This window comes from Gobio gobio (assembly GCF_949357685.1).
Source record: "Gobio gobio genome assembly, chromosome: 19".
NCBI classification, from domain to species: Eukaryota; Metazoa; Chordata; class Actinopteri; order Cypriniformes; family Gobionidae; genus Gobio; species Gobio gobio.
Window position 1 is genome coordinate 5,819,712 of NC_137112.1, and position 22,466 is coordinate 5,842,177.

The window sequence follows — 22,466 nt, forward strand, 5'->3', positions numbered from 1 at the left end:
ATTTCACTCACGCTTGATCCGTCAACGTCACACGCTGTAGCTACTAGCCTACTCTATTCATGATTGGTCACTGCCAAATTAAAATATTAAAGAGAACGATAAAATAGCGTTATTAAAGGGTTAGTTCACCCAAAAATGAAAATTCTGTCATTAATTACTCACCCTTATGTCGTTGGACACCCGTGAGACCTCCGTTCATCTTCAGACACAAATGAAGATATTTTAGTTGAAAGCTGATGCTGAGAAAGGCTTCAGACAGGCCTCCATTGGCATTCAGTACATTCACACTCCCAAGACCCATAAAAGGCACTAAAAACGTCGTTACAAAGTCCATCTCACCACAGTGGCTCTACAATAATCTTACAATGCGACGACAATAGTTTTTGTGCGCAAAAAAAAATCTAAATAACACCTTTATCCAACTTGTTCTTGTCTTCCGTGTGTGCCTCCACGACGCATGCGCGAGAATATGACGTAGCGCCGGCGTTCGGGAATCCACTAAATGCACACTTTAGCCCCATTTTGAGCACTACGCCGAGACCTAAAGCACGATCAATGTAGAATTCAACAGCTTAGACACGCGGTCTTCCTCTGCTTGTAAACAAATCGCTTCTGGGTCATGTGTCCGAACGCCGGATCTGCGTCATATTCTCGCGCATGCGTCGTGGAGGCACACACGGAAGACAAGTACAAGTTGGATAAAGGTGTTATTTTGATTTTTTTTTGCGCACAAAAACTATTGTCGTCGCATCGTAAAATTATTGTAGAGCCACTGTGGTGAGATGGACTTTGTAATGACGTTTTAAGTGCCTTTTATGGATCTTGGAAGTGTAAATGTACTGAATGCCAATGGAGGCCTATCTGAAGCCTTTCTCAGCATCAGCTTTCAACTAAAATATCTTCATTTGTGTTCCGAATATGAACGGAGGTCTTACGGGTGTCCAACGACATGAGGGTGAGTAATTAATGACAGAATTTTCATTTTTGGGTGAACTAACCCTTTAACCGGTTAATGGTCATTTCAAATTAACGTTTCTGTTCAGAATGATTCAAATTGATTTTGATTTAGTTTTCATTTTTGTTCCTCTTAAAATTTCGTTCGTTTCCGGTTTTCGTTCCTTGACCCGGTTCAGAGCCCTGGTTTCTAGACATATCGGCCTAGAAAAGCACAACTTTTCATTTTTCGTTGGTCTCAGTACACGATGTAACTACAGAAGAGTCAAGTTTTAAATAGGAAAAATATTGAAACTCTTTGGTCATTTTTTTGAGCGTGATGCTAACGGTCTAATCAGATTCAATGATCTATGCTAAGCTATGCTAAAAGTGCTACCGCCACACCCGGAGATCGGCTGAAGGGATTCGAAAACGGTAAAACTCAACTGTTCAACTCTCGAGGAGACGGAAAATGAGCCTATTTTCAAAAGAAAAGGGTCGTGTTCCTTTAATGAGTGAGTGATGTCGTTCTGACCTCGTCAATGACTTTGGCAAACTGCTGCAAAGTGGAGCTCATGACCTCATCGTCGCCCCCCAGAGGAAACCGCTGCAGTCAGAGAACAGAACCAGGTTACAATACCACTCAACTATAACACATGCCCATATATGGACGAAAACAGATGAGGTATAACACATAACATGATCAGAAATCACCTGTTTCTCATAGTCTTTCAGTAATTTAGACGTCAAATGTGTGGCAGCACTCAGTTCATTCTGAAAGAGAACCATGCAAGTCTCATGAAAACATGCATATGGACCATTTTCACCCCAGTCAAGAGACAAAAGATATTATATTTTGCATGAAAATATTTTTTATTGCATTTTCCCCAAAGTCAGTAGTAAAAAAATGTAATACTATCACGTGTAAACAATTTACAGTAATTACTATTATTTTTTAATAATAATATCAATAGTATTATTAGTATAGTAATTATTATTATTATGATTAATAATAATATTATTAATAGCATTATTATTATAATATTATATTATCTAGTATAAATATGAATATACATTATATTACTATGAATAATATGAATACTATTACTGCACTTGTTAATAATAATAATAATAATTTAAAAATAGTAAAAAATAAAATGCTATCATTATTATTATATTATTATTAATATGAATACTATTACTGCAGTTGTTAATAATAATAATAATAATAATAATTTAAAAATAGTAACAAAAAACTATCATTATTATTATATTTTTAATATGAATACCATTACTGCAGTTGTTAATTATAATAATTTAAAAATGGTAGAAATAAAATATAGTAATTACTATTATTACTAATAATTACTATTATAATAAAATACTGAAATAAAATAAAATATCATTAATAAAATATCATTATTATTATATTAGTGTTAATAATATTAATACTATTACTGCTGTTGTTAATAATAATTATTATTATTATTATTATAATAATGGAAAAAAATAGTAGAAATAAAATACTATCATTATTATATCTAGAATAATATTAGGGATAATGAATAATAACAATAGTAATAATAACAATATAGTGCAAAAAAATGAATGGTCCTAAAAATTACATTTTCATTGCATTAATTTGTTTTGTTGATTTGCTTCTTCTTTTTTTCAAGCCAGCAGTAAAAAAAAAAAATACAATCATGTGCAAACAATTTACAGTAATTATTATTATTATTAATAATAATAATAATATCATAATAGTAGTATTATTGTTATTATAGAAATTACTATTATTACTAATTACTAATAATTACTATTATTAATAGTAACACACAAAAACATTATTATTATATTATCTAGTATAAATATGAATATGTGTTATTATATTATTATTAATAATATTAATACTATTACTGCTGTTGTTAATAATAATTAAAAATAGTAGAAATAAAATACTATGGTTATTATATCTACTATAATATTATTAATGATAATAATAATACTACTAATAAAATCATAATGTATAAAAAACATCATGGACCTAAAAAGTAAATATCTTTATCCAAAATATGACTTTTTGGGGTGAAATATGACACGTTCTTGAACTTGTGTGTGAATCATCCATTAAGACTAAAGTAATCGAACACTATTCTAATGTGAATATATTCTTGAGCATGTAATATTTCATGTGTAAGGAGAATATTATAATGTCAGTGTAAGGAGTCTCACCTGGGCGTCATAGATTCTCTGCATGGCTTTGAAGAGCTGACTGAAATAACTGGATATTGCTGCTGTGTCTTCCTCAAACACCCCAAGCAGAGAGCGCGTCTGCAAATACATATATGACAATATATATCAAACAATAATATATATCATTATCAACAAATATATGTGACCCTGGAGCACAAAACCAGAGTCTCACGGGTATAGTTGGGGCAACAATACATTGTATGGGTCAAAATTTATCCTATAATAAATCATTAGGATATAAAGATCATGTTCCATGAAGATATTTCATAAATTTCCTACTGTAAATATATCCAATATGTATTATTAGTAGTAATATGCATTGCTAAGGACTTCATTTGTACATATTTAGTTTTTTGCACCCTAAGATTCAAGATATTGTCCTATCCTAACAAGCCATACATCAATGGAAAGCTTATTTATTTAAAAAAAAATTACCCTTATGACTGGTTTTGTGGAGCAGGGTCACATATATCATAACATATATAATGAATATGAGAAGTAACAATGTGTAGACATGACTTTAATGTAGTGTTACTATCATAACATGTATTGTTTATTAAAGAGACTTCAGAAGTTGAGCCACTGTTTTCACAGCAAAATATTAATGTAAACATGAGCATTCACTCTTATTAATGACTAGTTTCCATCTGATATCGGTTTACAGCACCGACCATGCGTGTAAAGCAATGTTTAGACTCTCATTACAGTTTTCTTATATATTTAAGATATGATTTTTTGATTTATCTGTGTTATGATAACTCATCATGCCAAACCCAAGCCACCACCACCCATCAAAGAGCTAAACAACAGCTGAAAATCAGTCAGATCAAACCCTCAGGATGAACAGACTCGTGATCTTCACACAATGAGAAGCACGAGCAGCAGATGATTGTTATTAATAATAATGCTAATGTGTTTATTTATTTCTGTTAGCTTGTTAGCTAAATGATGATTATTTACCTGCGGACTGTCTTCCAGGGTTTCCTCTATCGGTAATGTATCGATTCCAGGCATGACTGCAGATTTAACGCGAGCGCAACGATATATGCGTTTATTCAGAATCAAAAGTCTCAATGTTTTAGTGTTGATCTTCGCTTTATTCCTGACAAATCAACACCCACCCGGATACGCCCACAAACGCGGAAGTCCCGCCTCCCCGGGCCGCTGATTGGCGGAGGCGCTGTCGATCATTCGATGACGTCCGCGCTTGTTTATAAGGAATAAAAGCCATTCGTGACTCTTAGATTGTAAATTATATTAGTATATAAGAGACATATTTCATTCATTAATGTGTTTTTTTCTCTTCACCTAAATTTTTAAAAAAAAATACGTTTTTTGTTGTATTGAACTCATATTATGCAGAGTATTGTGTGAGTGTGTGATTGTATGTGTGTGTGTGTGTGTGTGTGTGTGTGTGTGTGTGTGTGTGTGTGTGTGTGTGTGTGTGTGTGTGTGTGTGTGTGTGTGTGTGTGTGTGTGTGTGTGTGTGTGTGTGTGTGTGTGTGTGTGTGTGTGTGTGTGTGTGTGTGTGAGTGATTGTGTGTGTGACGGTCTTTGAGTGTGTAAGTGAGTGTGATTGCATTATGTGTGTGTAGGCTAAGTGCGTGATTGAGTGTGTGTTATTGTGTGTGATTGTGTGCTTGTGTGTGATTGTGTGTATGTGAGCGTGCGACTGTGTGTGATTGTGTGTGTGATTGAGTGTGTTTTTGTGTGTGTGTTTGAGTGTGTGACTGTGAGTGCGTGACTGTGAGTGTGTGACTGAGTTTGTGAGTGTGACTGTGTGTGTGAGCGTGTGACTGATTGTGTGTGTGTTTGAGTGTGTGTGTGTGTGTGTGTTTGTGTGTGTGATTGAGTGTGTGTGTGTGTGTGTGATTGTGTGTGTGTTTGAGTGTGTGACTGTGAGTGTGTGACTGTGAGTGTGTGACTGAGTTTGTGAGTGTGACTGTGTGTGTGAGCGTGTGACTGATTGTGTGTGTGTTTTTTGTGTGTGTGTGTGTGTGTGTGTGTGTGTGAGAGAGAGTGTTTGTGTGTGTGAGAGAGTGATTGTGTGTGTGTGACAGTCTTTGAGTGTGTGTGATTGAGTGTGAGTGGGATTGCATATGTGTGTGTAGGCTAAGCGTGTGATTGTGTGCGTGCGCGACTGTGTGAGCGTGCGGCTGTGTGTGATTGTGTGTGTGTGTGTGTGTGTGTGTGTGCGTGATTGAGTGTGTGACTGTGAGTGTATGACTGAGTTTGTGAGTGTGACTGTGTGTGTAAGCGTGTGACTGATTGTGTGTGTGTTTGAGTGTGTGTGTGTGTGTGTGTGTGTGTGTGAGAGAGAGTGTTTGTGTGTGTGAGAGAGTGATTGTGTGTGTGTGTGTGTGTGTGTGTGTGTGTGTGTGTGTGTGTGTGTGTGTGTGTGTGTGTGTGTGTGTGTGTGTGTGTGTGTGTGTGTGTGTGTGTGTGTGTGTGTGTGACAGTCTTTGAGTGTGTGTGATTGAGTGTGAGTGTGATTGCATATGTGTGTGTAGGCTAAGTGCGTGATTGAGTGTGCGTGTGTGAGCGGGCGACTGTGTGTGATTGTGTGTGTGTTTGTGTGTGTGAGTGCGTGATTGAGTGTGTGACTGTGAGTGTGTGACTGAGTTTGTGAGTGTGACTGTGTGTGTGAGCGTGTGACTGATTGTGTGTGTGTTTTTTGTGTGTGTGTGTGTGTGTGTGTGTGTGAGAGAGAGTGTTTGTGTGTGTGAGAGAGTGATTGTGTGTGTGTGACAGTCTTTGAGTGTGTGTGATTGAGTGTGAGTGGGATTGCATATGTGTGTGTAGGCTAAGCGTGTGATTGTGTGCGTGCGCGACTGTGTGTGTGTGTGTGAGCGTGCGGCTGTGTGTGATTGTGTGTGTGTGTGTGTGTGTGTGTGTGCGTGATTGAGTGTGTGACTGTGAGTGTATGACTGAGTTTGTGAGTGTGACTGTGTGTGTAAGCGTGTGACTGATTGTGTGTGTGTTTGAGTGTGTGTGTGTGTGTGTGTGTGTGAGAGAGAGTGTTTGTGTGTGTGAGAGAGTGATTGTGTGTGTGTGTGTGTGTGTGTGTGTGTGTGTGTGTGTGTGTGTGTGTGTGTGTGTGTGTGACAGTCTTTGAGTGTGTGTGATTGAGTGTGAGTGTGATTGCATATGTGTGTGTAGGCTAAGTGCGTGATTGAGTGTGCGTGTGTGAGCGGGCGACTGTGTGTGATTGTGTGTGTGTTTGTGTGTGTGAGTGCGTGATTGAGTGTGTGACTGTGAGTGTGTGACTGAGTTTGTGAGTGTGACTGTGTGTGTGAGCGTGCGACTGTGTGTGATTGTGTGTGTGTGTGTGTGTGTGTGTGTGTGTGTGTGTGTGTGTGTGTGTGTGTGTGTGTTTGTGTGTGTGAGTGCGTGATTGAGTGTGTGACTGAGTTTGTGAGTGTGTGTGTGAGTGTGACTGTGTGTGTGAGCGTGCGACTGTGTGTGATTGTGTGTGTGTGTGTGTGTGTGTGTGTGTGTGTGTGTGTGTGTGTGTGTGTGTGTGTGTGTGTGAGTGTGTGGGCATGTTTTCGTGAAATATCAGGACACAAATGTGTATAATGACATGGGTATGACACAGGTATTACAAAAAGAGGGTGAAATATGAGGACGTTCCCCATGTCCTCACTTTTCAAAATGCTTATAAATCATACAGAACAAGTTTTTTTTCACAGAAAGTGAACTGCACAGTCTCCTGTGAGGGCTAGGTTTAGGGGCAGTGGCAGTGTAAGGGGATAGAAAATACGGTTTGTACGGTATAAAAACCATTACGCCTATGGAATGTCCTCACATTTCACAAAAACAAACGAGTGTGTGTGTGTGTGTGTGTGTGTTTGTGTGTGTGAGTGCGTGATTGAGTGTGTGACTGAGTTTGTGAGTGTGACTGTGTGTGTGAGCGTGCGACTGTGTGTGATTGTGTGTGTGTGTGTGTGTGTGTGTGTGTGTATGTGGACTGGTAATCATCACGTTATGGGGACAAAATGTCCCCACAAAGATAGCAATATCCGAAATCCTCATCCTTGTGGGGACATTTTTAGGTCCCCATGAGGAAAACATCTTATAAATCAGACTAAGTGATGTTTTTTGAAAATGTAAAATTGCAGAATGTCTCCTGTGAGGGTTAGGTTTAGGGGCAGGGGCAGTGTAAGGGGATAGAATATACGGTATGTACGGTATAAAAACCATTACGCCTATGGAAAGTCCCCATAAAAGATGAAAACACTACATGTGTGTGTGTGTGTGTGTGTGTGTGTGTGTGTTTGTGTGTGTGAGTGCGTGATTGAGTGTGTGACTGTGAGTGTGTGACTGAGTTTGTGAGTGTGACTGTGTGTGTGAGCGTGCGACTGATTGTGTGTGTGTGTTTGAGTGTGTGAGAGAGTGTTGTGTGTGTGTGTGTGAGAGAGTGTTTGTGTGTGTGAGAGAGTGATTGTGTGTGTGTGTGTGTGTGTGTGTGTGTGTGTGTGTGTGTGTGTGTGTGTGTGTGTGTGACAGTCTTTGAGTGTGTGTGATTGAGTGTGAGTGTGATTGCATATGTGTGTGTAGGCTAAGTGCGTGATTGAGTGTGCGTGTGACTGTGTGTGTGTGTGTGAGCGTGCGACTGTGTGTGATTGTGTGTGTGTGTGTGTGTGTGTGTGTGTGTGTGTGTGTGTGTGTGTGTGACTGTGTGTGTGAGCGTGCGACTGTGTATGATTGTGTGTGTGTGTTTGTGTGTGTGAGTGCATGATTGAGTGTGTGACTGTGAGTGTGTGACTGAGTTTGTGAGTGTGACTGTGTGTGTGAGCGTGCGACTGTGTGTGATTGTGTGTGTGTGTGTGTGTGTGTGAGTGCGTGATTGAGTGTGTGACTGAGTTTGTTAGTGTGACTGTGTGTGTGAGCGTGACTGATTGTGTGTGTGTTTGAGAGTGTGAGAGAGTGTTTGTGTGTGTGAGAGTGATTGTGTGTGTGTGATTTAGTGTGAGTGTGATTGCATATGTGTGTGTAGCCTAAGTGCGTGATTAAGTGTGTGTGTTATTGTGTGTGCGTGTATGTGTGTGTGAGCGTGCGACTGTGTGTGTGTGTGTGTGTATACCCGTTTGATGTTTGTCAAATTTTGTATTTCAATAAAGGGAAACATTTAAATAAATACATTTAAAAAGGGCAATTTAATGAGACAATCTGTAATGAGACATATAGATATATTTTCATCTGTTATATCTTGCACAAAAACAAAATACACCAAAATGTAAAATCTCCACAGATTAAAAGATTTTTACATAGGTGTGCTTCCTAAACAATCTTATAAAGACCACTTGCCTTCATAAAAGATGCAACGGTGGCTATTGTTTATTTATTAATTTATTGAGTTTGGTACATATTCATGATCATTAAGACTTGTATTATATTTCCGAGAGCTGTATTTCAGACGTCTGTGGAGTGTCACTGGTGTCAGAATCAGCTGTAGTCTGTGTTTGGGTCATTTGCTCTGCGTCTGACTGTAGAGATCATGTTGTTTGTATAGGATGTATCGCTTCAGCCGCTCCGGCAATGGCAGGAAACTCATGAAAACCGGAGCTCTCAGGCGCAGGCGACCCAGACGAGCTCTGATGTTGAGCCGGCAGAGATGCTGCAGACAGCGCACGTTCTCTGACCAGACAAACACACACTCACAATCAGCTACACAAACATCAGCAGTTTATGCACAAGTCAAAGAAAACGCTTCATATATTTTGCATTTGGAAAATGAAGCTTATTTTACATTTTCATGACTAAGCAGTTTGTCATTTTCAATTGTGATTCTCATTTTAAAGTCATTTTATACTGCATTACAATATTGTTTTTAAATCAGCAGTAAAAACATTTAATACAAATATACAACATATAAAAACAAGCATTAAATAATATCAATAATATATAATAGTATTAATAGTAGTATAATATATAATCACAGTATAATATAATATCTATTTATTATTATATAAATTCCTATAGTTACTATAATTAATAATAATATCAATAATATATAATATTAGTATAATACAGTATATAATAACAGTATAATATAATATCTATTAATTACTATTTAAATTGCTAGTTACTATTAATAATAATATCAATAATATATAATAGTAGTATAATATATAATAACAGTATGATATAATATCTATTTATTATATAAATTGCTATAGTTACTATAGTTAATAATAATATCAATAATATATAATAGTAGTATAATACAGTATATAATAACAGTATAATATAATATCTATTTATTATATAAATTGCTATGGTTACTATAATTAATAATAATATCAATAATACATAATAGTAGTATAATATAATATCTATTTATTATTATGTAAATTGCTATAGTTACTATAATTAATAATAATATCAATAATATATAATAGTAGTATAATATAATATAATATTTATTTATTATTACATAAATTGCTATTGTACAAACCTTCAATTTAGCAATAATCTGTCATTTTAAAGATATTTTTCACTGCATTACAATTTTTTTTCTCATTTAAATTAGCAGTAAAAAATATGATAGAAATATACAATATATAAAAACTAAATTATATATATATATAAAATTTTATATAAAATAAATATTATTAATATAAATAATAAAAAGTAATATAAATAATATTACTGTACAAACATTAAATATCTGTAACATATAATATTAGTATACAAAGTGTAATATAATAAATATATATTATTATTATTATTATTATATAAATTTATATTACACAAATCTTGACTTTTCCAGTAAATTTTCATTTTTAAGAAATATTAATATAGTATTATAAAAAATGTTACTGTATAAACATTAAATATCAATAATATATATTAGTATACAAAGTATAATATAATACATATCTATTATTATTATTATTATTATTATATCATTTGCTATTGCACAAACGTACATTTTTTCCAGAATTTTTTTAATTTTAAGGGTTTTTTTACTGCTATTTTACATTAAAAAAAATAATAATAAAATAAAATATATATATATATATATATATATATATATATATATATATATATATATATATATATATAATACAAATACAAACCTTGAATTGTGCATATTTCAGCCCACTGTTTATGCTCCATAAGCATAGCCTTCAGTTTGGAGCAAAAGGTCACGTGATCTACATAATCCAGCATGATGCGCACCACGTTTCCCGTGAGATCCTTCAGCCATGAAACACACATGAACTCACAGAACTGCAGGAAGAGGAAAAGAGGATTCAACACACAACACACAACACAACACACTGAATCAATTCTCAAAACTCCATGAACTCAATCACCAGGGTGTCTTTAATGACAGTATCACTCCAGCCCTCATAACCACTGGGCACATGAGATCCCTCCCCATAGGGACAGTCAAAGCATCGCTCCACATCGTAACCATAGTTACACAGCATCCGCAGCACGGCCTCGTCCTTTAGCGCGTACTGTAAGGCCGAGGGGAAGTGAGTGGTGTTCACCCTGCAGAAGTAATTCACATTGGCTCCATATCGTAGTAAAGTGCTGATGAGCTCATGGTCGCCCAGACGCAGCGCCACCTGGAGGCATTTGACGGGGTCCTGGTTGGGCATCGCTCCGGCCTCTAGTAAAACGCGGGAGGAGGCCACGTCGCCATTGGATACGGCGAAGTACAGCGCAGACTGGCGCTTGTCGTCGTAGCTACGCCGCACCCATGGATGAAGCATGAAGTTGGGGTCGTACCCGGCGTGGAGCAGCATCTCCAGACACTGTGTGTGTCCACCAGCCGCCGCTGAATGAAGGGGACTGATCCCACTGTCATCCACTGCCTCCCACGTCGTGATGGGCATCAGGAGAGCCAGAGCCCTGCGCACACGACAAGTCAAGCTTTATTTCTCTAGCGCTTTATACAATACAGAACAGGAAAATAACAATCAATGATGCAGAGTTCAATTCTGCTGTAAAGCAGCTCTAAAAGACACTAGTTGAAATCAGTTCAGTTTGGTTCAATAACTGTGCTAAATCTTAAATGTTTCCTCATATTTTGATGGTTTAAAGGGGTCATGAACTGGCTTTTTTATTTTTTATACTGTTTTCTGAGGTCAACTTATGACGTTCGCTTGGTTTTTACATTCAAAAACATCATAATGAATAAGTAATAGGCTATTTTCTGCCCTGGTTTTGAGACTCTCTCCTGGAACGCTCTGTTTTTATGGGCGTGCCGAACTGAAGACTTGGAAGTAAACGCCCACGGCTAGGATTGGATAAGATTTGCATATCTAATGAGCTTCAGCTCCCCTGTTTCTCCCCCAGTTTCTCCTGAAGCCAATACTGAAGTGACTTAAACTGCAGTTCATCGTCTGGCCACTAGAGACAGACTCCAGAAGGAGCAGAATCTCATTGAGCTCATGTTAAAATGCCCAACTTTACAGCAGAAGAACACATGTTTACAGTCTGGGACAAATTGTGGTTTTGGTCTATACGGCCCTTCATGACGACTGTGAGGGGGGTGAATTATTTTAAAACTCATTTGTTTACATTATATAAAGACTTAAAGTTCTGCATAATTAAGGGCGTGGCCACTTTGAGTGACAGGTGGATTGCCGTTTGTCTGCTGTCTGTTAGTCATCAAGTCACCTCAGCTCCGCCCACGTCCTGCCTTTTTGCCCATTTTCTATTATCCGAGAGTGATGCGCTGACAAGATGGCGACGGCCAGCTCGACCCTACTTTACGCTTCAAAACTGCTCTTCAGAATCCTATGGGTGACGTCACGGACACTAGGTCCATATTTTTTTTACAATTTTTTGTTTATGGTTAGCAAATGTGGGAACGCCAACAGGAATGAAGCAAAATGTCTTTATCAAACAAACACTATGATTTATCTCTCATCCACCCGCGATTGATTGGAATGTTATGTTTTATTACTTGGCCCGCCCGATCGGTGGATATAACCGCGAACCGCACATCACTAACACACACACATCAGACAAATCAGCATGATCAAAAATTCCGCAATTGTATTTTTCCTTCAAATATGAAGTCAAGAGAGTGAACAACGCACATCAAGAAAGGAGTGTTATGTCACTATCTAAGATAGCCAATCGGCTGGCCGCGCTTACGTTTTGGTAGCCAGTCTGGAAAACACAGAGCACTGGCCCATAGGCTACATGTCCAAGTCTGATCCCGAATCGCAATGAACCAACAACACCACAAATAAAGGATTCTCCAGCCTGTGACAGCGTGCTAAGGTATGTTCAGTTAGACACGTACACATAATCAATACCATCTGTAACAATACAATACTGTCTCCAGTGATGGGAATAACGGCGTTATAGATAAACGCCGTTACTAACGGAATTATGTTTTTCAGTAACGAGTAATCAAACGAATTACTGTTTCTCCCATTACAACGCCGTTAGCGTTACTGAGAATAAAATGCGGTGTTACTATAATTGAGGCTCTGAAGAGGCTCTCTGTCAGTCGGACCTGCAACGTGTTTTTTCTCTGGTTGGTGTGTGTGTGTGTGTGTGTGTGTGTGTGTGTGTGTGTGTGTGTGTGTGTGTGTGTGTGTGTGTGTGTGTGTGTGTGTGTGTGTGTGTGTGTGTGTGTGTGTGTGTGTGTGTGTGTGTGTGTGTGTGTGTGTGTGTGTGTGTGTGTGTGTGTGTGTGAGTGCGCACATGCCGGCCTGGGTGCATGCCATGCGTGTTTATGGTACACATAACTGATGATGATTGGTGGGTGGGAGACAAGGTTGAGTTCACACACACGCACACGCATATGCACAGTCACACACACCAACGACCAGGAGGAGGAGTCAGAGCGATGGCAAGTCCAACGACTTCAAAGGTAGCTTTCGCAAACTGGAAGTATAAGCGCTACTTTTCCCTCGTTGAGGTGAAAGGTAAGAATGATTATGTAACATGCAACTTATGCCCAGGAAGAGTCTCTTCGCGTCGGTGGCAAGTAATTCTAATCTAATGAAGCCTCACATCATCACATGCCGCCACAACATTAGTGGCTAAAAGCCCTGGTGATAACGTGAGCTCCACTACCAGAGGAGTAGTACAGTACTGATCATATTTACATTACAATATTTAACATTACACATATTACACAGTAGGCCTACTGATAATATTTACAATAATGTATTGAATTTGATAGGTGTCCCACAGCAACATTACAATAGTGTACATTAATGTACAATGTTTTATAATAATAATTTATTCTATTTAGTGTCCAATTCATTCATTTAACATGTTTAATATTGGGTTAATCCATCCAAGTTATTTGACATTTGAACATTTGAGGAAAAAAAAAGTAACACTCACATCTATGTGTTGCTTCATTCATTCATGTAATCTCCTCCTGTCTGCAAATCCAGTCTCTTGTTTACAAATGAATCCGTGGTTAAATGAAGGAACAAACGCAATGTCTTCCCCACGTGAGCTGGATATTCATTAAAAATAAAGTTCATCCATGCATTCATAATACTGGAATCCGAATGAAGCTTATGCGGGATGTTTATTGATTAGAAGTTCAATGCGGTTTAGCTCTATGTAGGCCTATGTCATGTCAGGCACGAGTCGGTGGGCGGGGCTACAGAATCAGGCGTTGTTCTTCTTCTGTCGAGGCGGTGCTTCACTACACTCAGACGTCATAGCCGGGCATATTCTGAGATCAAGCGTTTTCTGGGCCTGGTGTCAATAAAAGCTTTTCTTTGACTATCAAGGAAGTTTTCAGCTCTGAAATGTACAGGATATTTTTATATTACCATGACCTTTTATATCAAAAGCTCAAGGGAAAGTTGATTTCTCAATTCATCTCCCCTTTAATCAAACTTGTACGGTCATTAAAGACTTTTTTTGACACCAGACCCAGGAAACGCTCGATCTCAGAATATGCCCGGCTATGGCGTCTGAGTGTAGTGAAGCACCGCCTCGACAGAAGAAGAACAAACTGATTCTGTAGCCCCGCCCACCGACTCGTGCCTGACATGACATAGGCCTACATAGAGCTAAACCGCATTGAACTTCTAATCAATAAACATATATCATATAATTACAAGAATATTTTATTTTAGTCATTAAGACACTGTTATAGTTTTTATTAATATTTTAAATTAGTTTTATTTTTAGATTTTCCAGCTTCATTTTAATTTTAGTAAAAAATAATAATTTTTTCATTTTTTTTTATATAGTTTTTCATTTGATTAAATTTAATGATATATTTTTAATTTATATATTTTAATGTAATCTAATTTAAGATTACATTTTAATTTTGTCTTTTCTATATATATATATTGCATTTCTGTTTTTTTTTATTGTTTGTTTTTTTATTGTAAAAATATTTCAAAAATGTATTTTTGGTAATCATAATAAATCTTACCAACCCTAGATTTTGCACAGTGGAGTACAGTGGAGTACAGTATGCCTTGATAATATATGCACCAAAATATATAACTTAAAAAATTCAAACATTTCTCATTTAGTTAAATCCATATTTCGTTTACCAAAGAAATCAATACGAAGGCTTCGCCATGCTTCGTTACATTCACGGTCATAAAGAAAGCTGTATGAGTGGCACTAACTTCACATGTCCACGATGGGCCACTCTGTGGATGGGAAGGTGTCCGGTGTGCTTGGGGATGTTTGCATCAGCCCCGTACTCCAGCAGTAATGATAGGACGTCGGGGTTTCCCGAAGCAGACGCCTCAAATAGGATCGTTGCGCTGTCCTGAGCCTGAGACGCGACATCAGCACCTGAACACCAACAGACGCTTTTATTATTTACATGTTTGCATGCTTGTATTCTGTAGGGTGAAAAGAAATTGTGCACTGTTAAAAGTTATGTTTCAGATTTCATTGAGTTTGAAAGAGATAATAAAGTCTGCAAGATCCCATCAAGAATCCTGATATGCAAGTGCAACAATACAACAGTTTTAACACAAATAAAGAATATAGATTTTATTTAGCATATTATGGAGAGAAGAAAACATTTATTTTAATAGATTTTAAAGGTGCAGTGTGTGAATTTTAGCGGCATCTAGTGGTGAGTTTGTGAATTGCACCTGCTCACCCCTCCCTTTCAAAGCACAGAGAAGCTACGGTGGCCGACACAGGACAAAGATCTCGTCGTCTGAGAGAGCAGAGAGTGACTAGTGCGCTGTAGAGAAGTTTGTCCCTTTAGGGCTACTGTAGAAACATGGCGGCACAAAATGGCGACTTCACTGTAAGGGGACTCGTGGTGTGTAGATAGAAACGGCTCATTCTAAGGTAATAAACACAGAACGGTTCATTTTGTAAGGTCTTTATACTCCACTGAAAACATATTTATGTATATTATATTGCATTTCTGTCAGTAGATCCTCATAAATATTACACACTGCACCTTTAAGGCATTAGTCAATTTTGAGGTGTTGGTCTATTTTGCCATTTTGACTTCAGATTCGTGGAAAGAAAACATCCAAAATACACATTTAAGTGCTTATTTTATTAGACTTTATCTGTTTGTTTGTTTATTGATATTTCACAGCATGTGTGAAATAAAATAAACATCTTCATTTTAGTAATTTTGTTGTGTTTTCTGTCATTTTTTGAAGTAAATATTATTTTTTGTATAAAGTTAAACTAAATAAAAATGAGGAATCTTGCAACTAGGTGAAATGAAAACAATGTTTTTTTATTTTATTTTTAGTTAATGTTTATTTTAGACTTTATCTGTTTATTTATTATTATTTATATTCACAGCATGTGTGCAATAAAATAAACATCTTCATTTTAGTAATTTTGTTATATTTTGTCTTTTTTTTATATATTTTATTTTATTTTATTTAACTTAACGTTTATTTTATTAAGTAAATGCCACACATTGCTTTTCAAAACCCAAATAAAAAGCACTAGTTTATAGACAAAACACAATACATCATATAATTACAATAATATTTTATGTTATTTTAGTCATTAAGACACTGTTATAGTTTTTATTAATATTTTTAATTAGTTTTATTTTTCCGATTTTCCAGCTTCATTTTAATTTTAGCAAAAAATGTAAAAAAAAAAGTAATGTCTATATAGTTTTTCATTTAATTTAATTTAATTATATATTTTAATTTATATATTTTAATGTAATCTAATTTAATCATACATTTTATTTTATTTCATTTACAGTGCTGTCTTTCTATATTTTGTCTTATTATGTCATGTCTTAGAAGAAAAAAAGCAAGATATGTAATAACCCTGGGCTGCATCCCAGATCCCCCCTGACCTCTCCGGAGAAGCGTTCGGATGATCTCCAGGTGTCCCGCCTGTGCAGCTAATGCTAACGGGGTCAGGCCGTAGGAGCTTCTGGGGTCAGGATGAGCTCCGTACTTCAACAGCAGATCCACGGAATCCATCAGGCCCAGCCGAGCGGCTTCGTGCAGGGCGGTCCTGCGGTGCGCCCCCTCCTGGTTCACTCTGGCGCTGAAGTTGAGTAGAAGCTTCGTCATGTTGTAGTGGTTATTTCTTACGGCTGTGGGAATGAAAAAGATTTGGAAAAAGATCTTACCCTGAACCACTATAGTGAGCCTATTATAAGTGTTTATATTTTAGAGCTGTAGGGATGGTTTTCGCAGGAAATTGTGTAGATGTCTGGTGTGTGAGAGTGGCAGAGGTTAGTTGAGTGTGTGTGTGTGTGTGTGTGTGTGTGTGTGTGTGTGTGTGTGTGTGTGTGTGTGTGTGTGTGTGTGTGTGTGTGTGTGTGTGTGTGTGTGTGTGTGTGTGTGTGTGTGTGTGTGTGTGTGTGTGTGTTTGTCTGGTGTGTGAGAGTGGCAGAAGTTAGTTGAGTGTGTGTGTGTGTGTGTGTGTGTGTGTGTGTGTGTGTGTGTGTGTGTGTGTGTGTGTGTGTGTGACATGTTTTCATGAAATATCAGGACACAAATGTGTATAATGACATGGGTATGACATAGGTATTACAAAAAGAGGGTGAAATATGAGGACGTTCCCCATGTCCTCACTTTTCAAAATGCTTATAAATCACACAGAACAAGTTTTTTTTCACAGAAAGTGAACTGCACAGTCTCCTGTGAGGGTTAGGTTTAGGGGCAGGGGCAGTGTAAGGGGATAGAAAATACGGTTTGTACGGTATAAAAACCATTACGCCTATGGAATGTCCTCACATTTCACAAAAAAAAACATGTGTGTGTGTGTGTGTGTGTGTGTGTGTGTGTGTGTGTGTGTGTGTGTGTGTGTCTGAGTGTGTGTGTCTGGTGTGTGAGAGTGGCAGCGGTTAGTTGAGTGTGTGTGTGTGTGTGTGTGTGTGTGTGTGTGTGTGTGTGTGTGTGTGTGTGTGTGTGTGTGTGTGTGTGTGTGTGTGTGTGTGTGTGTGTGTGTGTGTGTGTGTGTGTGTGTGTGTGTGTGTGTGTCTGTCTGCGAGTGTGTGTCTGGTGTGTGAGAGTGGCAGCGGTTAGTTGAGTGTGTGTGTGTGTGTGTGTGTGTGTTTGTGTCTGGTGTGTGAGAGTGGCAGAGGTTAGTTGAGTGTGTGTGTGTGTATGTGTGTGTGTGTGTGTGTGTGTGTGTGTGTGTGTGTGTGTGTGTGTGTGTGTGTCTGGTGTGTGAGAGTGTCAGCGGTTAGTTGAGTCTGAGTGTGTGTGTGTGTGTGTGTGTGTGAGAGTGGCAGAGGTTAGTAGTTCAGTGAATGAGTGTGTGTGTGTGTGTGTGTGTGTCTGTGTGTGAGAGTGGCAGAGGTTAGTAGTTCAGTGAATGAGTGTGTGTGTGTGTGTGTGTGTGTGTGTGTGTGTGTGTGTGTGTGTGTGTGTGTGTGTGTGTGTGTGTGTGTGTGTGTGTGTGTGTGTGTGTGTGTGAGAGAGAGAGAGAGTGGCAGAGGTTAGTAGTTCAGTGAATGAGTGTGTGTGTGTGTGAGAGTGGCAGAGGTTAGTAGTTCAGTGAATGAGTGTGTGTGTGTGTGAGAGTGGCAGAGGTTAGTAGTTCAGTGAATGAGTGTGTGTGTGTGTGTGTGTGTGTGTGTGAGTGTGTGTGTGTGTGTGTGTGTGTGTGTGTGTGTGTGTGTGTGTGGGTGTGTGTGAGAGTGGCAGAGGTTAGTAGTTCAGTGAATGAGTGTGTGTGAGTGTGTGTGTGTGTGTGTGTGTGTGTGTGTGTGTGTGTGTGTGTGTGTGTGTGTGTGTGTGTGTGTGTGTGTGTGTGTGTGTGTGTGTGTGTGTGTGTGTGTGTGTGTGTGTGTGTGTGTGTGTGTGTGTGTGTGTGTGTGTGTGTGTGTGTGTGTGTGTGTGTGTGTGTGTGTGTGTGTGTGTGTGTGAGAGTGGCAGAGGTTATTTGTGTGTGTGTGTCTGTGTGTGTCTGGAAAATCCACCATTTAAACAAACGCCGAACAGAGGAGACTCTGCTGGAGAAAAGAGAACGAGACAGAGCTCGTAATAAAACAAGAATCAACATCGGCTTGGATTTTCAGAGATGACGAGAACTGAGGGATTTGAAATGTTGTAAAAAAAATACATATGTGTATTCACAAAATGCCTCTTGTTTCTAACTCCAATTGAAGAATGAGTTTTTTCTGACCTACAACGAGAGGCGAGTCTTCGTCCTGATCCAGACTGTCTGGACTGCTGCCGTTGTCCAGCAGGAAATGAGCGTTGTCCAAAAGACCTTTTTCCACAGCTAAGAAGAGAGCGGTCTTGCCCCGGTGAGTCTTTCTGTGCTTTGCATCCTCAGGAGAGGCTGTTGAACAGATGAAATCACAGTTACTCCGGTGCTGATACGAGTAAAACACATAAGAACAACAGTATAGATTATAAACTACATGAATCCTCACCACTAAACCGTGAATGTGATCTGAAGGATGTTTTGGTTGCTCTGTATGGCGGCCTCATGTAAGGGCACAAAGCCTGTGTCGTCCTCTTCAGAGAAAGCCTGCTGATGGACTGTCAGCTTACGAAGGGTGTTTTCATCCCCTGATAACCCGTCGAGAGAAAGACAAAGACAAACAGAAGCAGAGAAATTATATTGGTGAACTAACTACAATAAACCGACACAAACTACCATAAACCTACACTAACTACCATAAACCAACACTAACTACCCATAAACCAACACTAACTATACCATAAACCAACACTAACTACCCATAAACCAACACTAACTATACCATAAACCAACACTAACTACCCATAAACCAACCGACACTAACTACCACAAACCAACACTAACTACCCATAAACCAACCGACACTAACTACCATAAACCGACATAAACCAACACTAACTACCCATAAACCAACCGACACTATCTACCATAAACCGACACTAACTACCCATAAACCAACACTAACTATACCATAAACCAACACTAACTACCCATAAACCAACACTAACTATACCATAAACCAACACTAACTACCCATAAACCAACCGACACTAACTACCACAAACCAACACTAACTACCCATAAACCAACCGACACTAACTACCATAAACCGACATAAACCAACACTAACTACCCATAAACCAACCGACACTATCTACCATAAACCATCACTAACTACCATAAACCAACACTAACTATACCATAAACCAACACTAACTACCCATAAACCGACACAAACTACCATAAACCAACACTAACTATACCATAAACCCATAAACCAACACTAACTACCCATAAACTAACCGACACTAACTACCATAAACCAACCGACACTAACTACCACAAACCAACACTAACTACCCATAAACTAACCGACACTAACTACCATAAACCGACACTAACTACCATAAACCAACACTAACTACCATAAACCAACACTAACTACCCATAAACCAACCGACACTTACTACCATAAACCAACAGTAACTACCATAAACCAACACTAACTACCATAAACCGACACTAACTACCATAAACCGTCCGTCACTAACTAACATAAACCAACACTAACTATACCATAAACCCATAAACCAACACTAACTACCCATAAACCGACACAAACTACCATAAACCAACACTAACTATACCATAAACCCATAAACCAACACTAACTACCCATAAACCGACACTAACTACCATAAACCAACCGACACTAACTACCACAAACGAACACTAACTACCCATAAACTAACCGACACTTACTACCATAAACCGACACTAACTACCATAAACCAACACTAACTACCCATAAACCGACACTAACTACCATAAACCAACTGACACTAACTACCACAAACCAACACTAATTACCCATAAACTAACCGACACTAACTACCATAAACCGACACTAACTACCATAAACCGACACTAACTACCAACACTAACTACCATAAACCAACACTAACTACCATAAACCAACACTAACTACCCATAAACCAACCGACACTATCTACCATAAACCGACACTATCTACCATAAACCAACACTAACTACCCATAAACCAACACTAACTACCCATAAACCAACCGACACTATCTACCATAAACCGACACTATCTACCATAAACCGACACTAACTACCATAAACCAACACTAACTACCATAAACCGTCACTAACTACCATAAACCAACACTAACTATACCATAAACCAATAAACCAACACTAACTACCCATAAACCGACACTAACTACCATAAACCGACACTAACTACCATAAACCAACACTAACTATACCATAAACCAACACTAACTACCCATAAACTTGATTAATGTATTATTTGTTAAGATAAAACAGCATGTATTTATTTTAGTCAAATGTGTATTAATTATCCTGTGGATGTGTGGTTGTGCGGTTCAGCCATCACCATGCTTTATTGCATTGAATATCTTCTCTCTCTCAGGGCTGATCTGGAGGATCCTGCAGACACAAACACAGTATATTTGACTGCAGTCCATCAGTGAATCTGAGCTGACTGACCGCAGGGCGAGTCTCTGACCTGCGGGCGTCTCCAGACTCAGAGCTCTGAGCCTCGGCTTGTTTGTGGCGCTGCCGGAGACTCTGTTCGATCATGAGCTGAGTCGCCAAATCATCGTCAAAAATCCCTCCGGATGTTTCCAAATCCATGACTCGACTTTAGTGAAGGCTGATAATGAGGCAGACCTCCTGTGAGCACACATGCCAACTCTAATAACACCACGTGCAAGTCTAACACTAAATCAAAGCTTCAGTCTGTCAATATCACGAGGCCTAGCACAATAACCATAAGCAAAGCAGTGCTTCGCTTCAAAACCTCTTCAGCTGCACATTCAGACTTACAGGATCTTCAAATGTTATTTTCAGGTGTTGTTGTGTGTCGTCCTTCCGGGGGGTCGCTTCCACTGCAGAGGTTATTTAGGTCAGAGTTCTTCTATAAATACCTGATCATGCAACACAGAAGGGCTTTGCAATCTTTTACACCCCCAAATAAGATCATCCTCAGGCCAGGGACCCCCTAACATGTAAAAAGCTACATATAAAACCCTACGGTGAAAAATTAATGTTAATAATGTGTAATAAGATCATCCTGTGTCTATTAGACTTTCCCCTACTCTTTCTACATTTAAATCTTCTCTCAAAACATACTTTTTTTCTCAGGCATATGTTTAATTTGATATTATTTTTTAAGTATTAAATATTCTTGTCTTAATTTTATTATTTTTGTTTGGTTTCTTTTGATATTTTATTATTAGTGCTTAAATTGTATTGTATGAGGATGTTTTGTTTGGTATATTGTGCAGCACTTTGGTCTGCATTTATGCTGTATTAAAGAGCTATATAAATAAACTTGACCTTGACCTTGTGTAAAATATGTATTTATTTCTATTATTTTACATAATTGCATTTTGTTCTACTCACTGTAGTAGTACTGTACTGTTAGATGTATTTTATTTTTATACAATTATTTTAAATGTATTTATTTATTGAAATCAAATGTCATGTATTTATATTAATCAGTTTTTTTATTTTAATCAATTTATTTACTTAGTTTAATCTTATTTATATTTACTTTTTACATTTTTACACTGCTTTCCTTATTTTTAGTTATTTAAATCAAGTTTGATTTGTTTGGTTTTATCAATTTTATTTTATTTAAAAATTGTTTTTAATTATTATTTAAATTTTTTTTTATATCTATATGGTTATTTATTGTTTATTTAAATCAAATTGTATTTTAATCAATTAATTTTAATATAATGTTAATGTGTTATTTATTTATTTAAAAACTTTAAAAAATGTATTAAATTAAACGGTATTCAATCCTAAAGCTTTATGTTGTCATGGATAAAGATTCGTGAATACTGTGAAAAAAATTTATATTATTA

General features: G+C 37.6%; 3 protein-coding genes across 5 annotated transcripts in view; 1 reads left to right on the top strand and 2 right to left on the bottom strand.

Annotated features, from left to right (window-relative positions):
* appl1 (adaptor protein, phosphotyrosine interaction, PH domain and leucine zipper containing 1) overlaps nucleotides 1–4,349 on the bottom strand; it is a 32,962-nt gene extending 28,613 nt beyond the window's left edge. For both annotated transcript variants that reach the window (XM_079844560.1, XM_079844559.1), the window contains exons 1-4: nucleotides 4,147–4,349; nucleotides 3,166–3,264; nucleotides 1,648–1,707; nucleotides 1,469–1,540 (exon numbers count right to left, since the gene is read on the bottom strand). In XM_079844560.1, coding sequence (XP_079700686.1) covers nucleotides 1,469–1,540; nucleotides 1,648–1,707; nucleotides 3,166–3,264; nucleotides 4,147–4,200 — 285 coding nt within the window. In that variant the 5' untranslated portion in view covers nucleotides 4,201–4,349. The remainder of the gene's footprint in view (nucleotides 1–1,468; nucleotides 1,541–1,647; nucleotides 1,708–3,165; nucleotides 3,265–4,146) is intronic.
* traf3ip2b (TRAF3 interacting protein 2b) overlaps nucleotides 1–22,466 on the top strand; it is a 1,379,907-nt gene that overhangs the window by 1,078,156 nt on the left and 279,285 nt on the right. The gene's annotated exons all lie outside the window — the stretch shown is intronic.
* asb14a (ankyrin repeat and SOCS box containing 14a) lies at nucleotides 8,324–21,486 on the bottom strand. Of its 2 annotated transcripts, none has more exons than XM_079843927.1 (9): nucleotides 21,101–21,486; nucleotides 20,969–21,021; nucleotides 18,995–19,133; nucleotides 18,742–18,900; nucleotides 16,454–16,699; nucleotides 14,778–14,949; nucleotides 10,512–11,055; nucleotides 10,272–10,425; nucleotides 8,324–8,826 (listed from the first exon to the last, which is right to left on the bottom strand). In XM_079843927.1, exons 3-9 carry the CDS (start codon nucleotides 19,050–19,052, stop codon nucleotides 8,657–8,659), a joined length of 1,503 nt encoding a protein of 500 aa, XP_079700053.1. In that variant the 5' UTR covers nucleotides 19,053–19,133; nucleotides 20,969–21,021; nucleotides 21,101–21,486; the 3' UTR covers nucleotides 8,324–8,656. The 2 variants fall into 2 exon arrangements, with proteins under 2 accessions (XP_079700053.1, XP_079700054.1); XM_079843928.1 differs by having other exon boundaries at nucleotides 18,742–18,901; nucleotides 19,003–19,133; nucleotides 21,101–21,229.